Here is a 3,946-nt window from a genome sequence, read left to right as displayed (position 1 = left end):
ACTGTAATTTGGGATACGTGCCAGCGTATTGAGAGGGCGGCCAAGTTTATGTCCACTGCTTCCCAGCCCAGCTTTGGGAGCCTCTCTTTCGTGGATGTTCTGTCACACACGTGCGGTGCTGCTGCGGTGTCGAGAATTTCGCTGGTTGTTGGCAAGCCTTTTAAGGTGAAACAAACCAAACGGCTGACGATTGGCCCGATCGAAAATTGCCGTCCGAATTTTCCGTCATCAAGAGCCACCAAGGAAGCTGTCCTTCGTACTATAAATCCCCGAAGTCTGAAAATGGACGTACATGGACAAGCATGTGCTTTATGGGCCTGAGAGCTCTGTTATCATCGAGAGTGAGTCATTGGACGCCTCAGCACTCACTGGCTCCACGGCACTCACGGAGGCTGGCATCTAAATTAAGCCGGACCTTAAATTAAACCCATGATTAATTGTGCACGACATTCCGATAGAACTTGACAAGGAAGACATTGTTGATTCTATTCTTGATCAAAACCTTACTAACTTTACCACTCAACACATTCAAGTTGTTTACTTGTATCCTGTACGTGACGGTAAGAGATCGCGGTCGTGTGTTATTGAAGTTAAGCCGTCCGTCAGAGCGGCACTTCGTCAACGTGCAAGAATCAGCATCGACTGGCTGGCATGTCGCTTTGATGATCATGTCTCTCTGGTACAATGCTACAAGTGCCTTCAGTTTGGTCACATTGCGAGGAACTGTAATGCTGCCTCTCGCTGCGGATTCTGTGCAGGAGAGTCTAAACAGTGCACCCGTAATAGTGCGGTGTGCTGCGCCGACTGTTTTGCGAATAAGTTGTTAGTCACTTCACATGCAGCCACGGATGAAGGTAAATGCCCACTACTACGCAAGCGAATAGAGCGAATCATATCATCGATTGATGATGGCACCCTATAGTGCCTCTACTTTTAAAATCGGTCACGTGAATGCGCAATCGCTGGAATCTCATTACTTAGATGTGAGGCAAATTATCATTTATTATGCTTCTCACGTTCTAGCCATCAGTGAATCTTGATTGAAGCCCGAGAGACACTCCAATATTCTTGATGTGCCGGGCTACTACTTACTACGCGTGGATAGATAGGGGAAGATCAGCGGGGGTGTAGCCACGTACGTGAGTGACTCATGTCGTGGCGAAATTTTTGAACGCTCTCTGCCTCAGCAACATAGCCTGGTGAGACCGGAGTACATGCTAATAAAATTACGATTCAGCAACACTTTAATACTGTTAGGAGTAGTTTACAGCCCCCCCCCCCCGCCCCAAAAGCGGCCACTGGTCTGACGTAGAAGAAGTTTTTCTGAACTTCGGCCACGCGTGTGACTTCTCTCTACTGATTGGCGATCTCAACATTGACTGGGCTACAGACTCCGCGTCAAGAAGAATACTCACCAGCTTCTTTGATGCGTTTGGCCTTGAGCCACTGTTATTTAGCCCTACACATTACACTAAATCTTTACATACAACTATTGACTATATATGTGTCAGCGACTGCTCCAGAGTCATCTCAAGTGTCCAATTCTGAGTTCCATATATCACCGGACACGATATATTGATGTCGAAGTTCGATTTTCCGGTGTCTGAACCATTGGTGAGGGGCATCTATCACCGAGATTTCACCTCATTTAATGAAGAGGACTTTCGACACGATCTCTCTGCCATCCAGTGGGACATTTTGCATGAACTGCGATCGGTTAATGATAAGGTTGACTTCCTCACCATCACTCTGACTGGGCTCTATGACCAACATGCCCCTTATTGGACTTATTCGCCCAGAAATCGACCCACGCCTTGATTTAGCCCGGAAATCAGAGCTATCATTGCTAGGCGCAACAGAGCATGGGCCGCTTACAGAAGAACAGGCAGAGATATATTTTTATCCGATTTTGAACAACTGCGTAACCAGGTAAAAACTAAGGTACGTAACGCCAAATGTTCATACTACCGTAATAAGCTGGTAAACTGCAGGGACTCTGGGAAACTCTGGCGCTGCATTGATGAGCTTGGCACGCGTACGAAGGCCGGTTACGCCAGAGGTCTCTCCATTGATGTCGATGCTTTGTACAAGTATTTTGCGGTTAACGACGGAGCCGCCACCTCGCCGTGCCTTGAGTTAGCTCCTGGCCTGGGGTCCGGGGCCAACGATTTCTACTTTTGCTGTGAAGTCTAATGCAAGGGGCCCGGACGACTTGACTATGTCTTTGATAAGAGGATGCATGCCGACAATACTACCCGTTTTGCTTCACGTATTTGACTTCTCTTTGCAATCGATGGTTTTTCCATCATGCTGCAAATCCGCCACAGTAAGATTCATACCTAAACGCTTTCCTCTGCGTGATTTTGCTGATTGTAGATCGATCAGTGTTACGTGTGCACTCTCTAAGCTCCTCGAGTTTGTGGCATTGCGGCAGATTGATGATGACCTAGTGAACGTTAATATTTTCGTGTGTAAGCTCTTGACGCTTGGTTTCTCTCACTCTGCATCGGTATGGATTCACTCTTTCTTGGAGAACGAAACTCAGGTCGTTGTTTCTTCTGGTGGCACCAGCTCCCGACCTCTGACCAGGATGGCGGGGGTTCCGCAGGGGTGTTTACTCAGCCCACTGCTATTTACACTCTTTATCAATGATGCGCCTTTAGTTTTGCGCCATTGTGCCCACCATTTATATGCTGATGATTTTACAATTTGGAGAAGCAGTCCATTTAAGGAGACTGCCTGCATTGTCAGCGAGGCCAATTTTGATCTTGAAGCATTGGCGGGATGGGCCCAGTCCAACTATCTGCGAGTGAAACCTGGCAAGATCCAGACCTTCTGGATAGCCACCAGAAATTTTATTGGTCAGATGTGGAAGGATTTTTTTCCACGAGTCCACATTGAGGAGTGCGCTGTCGCATACCAAGACTGCTTGAAGATATTAGGCGTATCTATTGATAGCGCACTTTCGAGAGCTCAGCAGACTTGCGCTACTATCAGAAAGTTCTATGCAGCCTTAATGCGCCTGAGAAATTGTAGTGATTTCCTGCCTCATTTGGTAAGACTCCTGCTTGTTACGGCATTACTACTGATATACCTGGACTACTGCCCTGGTTTATTCCTGGATTTGTCTCTTGAGCTCAGAATCAAGCTGCGACGTTGTAAAAACGCTGCACTGCTTTTTTTTTCACGGGCATCAAGATATAAAAACATATCACCCCAGCCGAACAGGATGCTAAATTTGCCCAGCTACGAAGACCGCCGTATTCATTTGCACCTTTGTCTACTGGGCAGAGTACTTCGCCAGGGAGTACCAGGGTATCTGCGTGATGGACTATTTCTCCAGCCTCCTGGTGGTCTGGGATGCAAGAGGCGCTCCGAATGGGACTTAATTATATCACATGCTTGCACTGAGTGTTACAAACATTCTTTTACAATGCATATTGCTAAACTCTGAAATGATCTGCCTACAACTATTAGAAGACACACTAATCAACCTTGCTTCAAGGTTCTACTTCAGAAGCATCTATCTGCATCGTGATCAGATGTACCCTCACTCTGCAGGGCGCTTGGAGATTTGTTTGTGATGAAGTATTTTAGTGTACTCTATTTGACATCATGTACTGCGTTTCTAAAATTTTGTTCTGTTTGTTTGATTGCTGTTTAGTGTTATTTTTATTCGTTTACAGCGATTTTTCGGTAATTATTAGAGTGATTTTGCTTCCTTTTACTTAGTCCCTTTCGTATCCATAGGTTATTCATTGTTTTTATACATTTATTTGTTTGTTTATTTACACTTTTTTTATTATTTTTTTATTCATTATTATTTTATTATTTTTTTTATTAATGCTTTTATAATTTTCTTTTTTTCTTCGATGTCCTGCTTTACACATTTTATCCGCTGCACAACTCACTTTTTAGTATTCAATGTTTTATTACGTAACCAGGT

At 45.0% G+C, this 3,946-nt stretch overlaps 1 protein-coding gene across 1 annotated transcript; it reads left to right on the top strand.

The window, feature by feature from the left end:
• Positions 1-2,218: 2,218 nt before the first annotated feature.
• On the top strand, positions 2,219-3,454 carry LOC149373790 (uncharacterized). The gene has a single exon (XM_089595714.1). It carries the CDS (start codon positions 2,219-2,221, stop codon positions 3,452-3,454), a length of 1,236 nt encoding a protein of 411 aa, XP_089451840.1.
• Positions 3,455-3,946: the final 492 nt, after the last annotated feature.

Source organism: Copidosoma floridanum, unplaced genomic scaffold, assembly GCF_036245765.1.
Source record: "Copidosoma floridanum isolate Cflo_tuat_1 unplaced genomic scaffold, Cflo_Japanese_pri ptg000027l, whole genome shotgun sequence".
NCBI lineage: Eukaryota > Metazoa > Arthropoda > Insecta > Hymenoptera > Encyrtidae > Copidosoma > Copidosoma floridanum.
Note: the sequence above shows the minus strand (reverse complement) of the source record. Positions and strands in the feature narration are given on the sequence as shown.

Coding starts and splice junctions, on each gene's coding strand:
- LOC149373790 (XM_089595714.1), top strand. CDS start 2,219: ATGTCTTTGATAAGAGGATGCATGCCGACAATACTACCCGTTTTGCTT.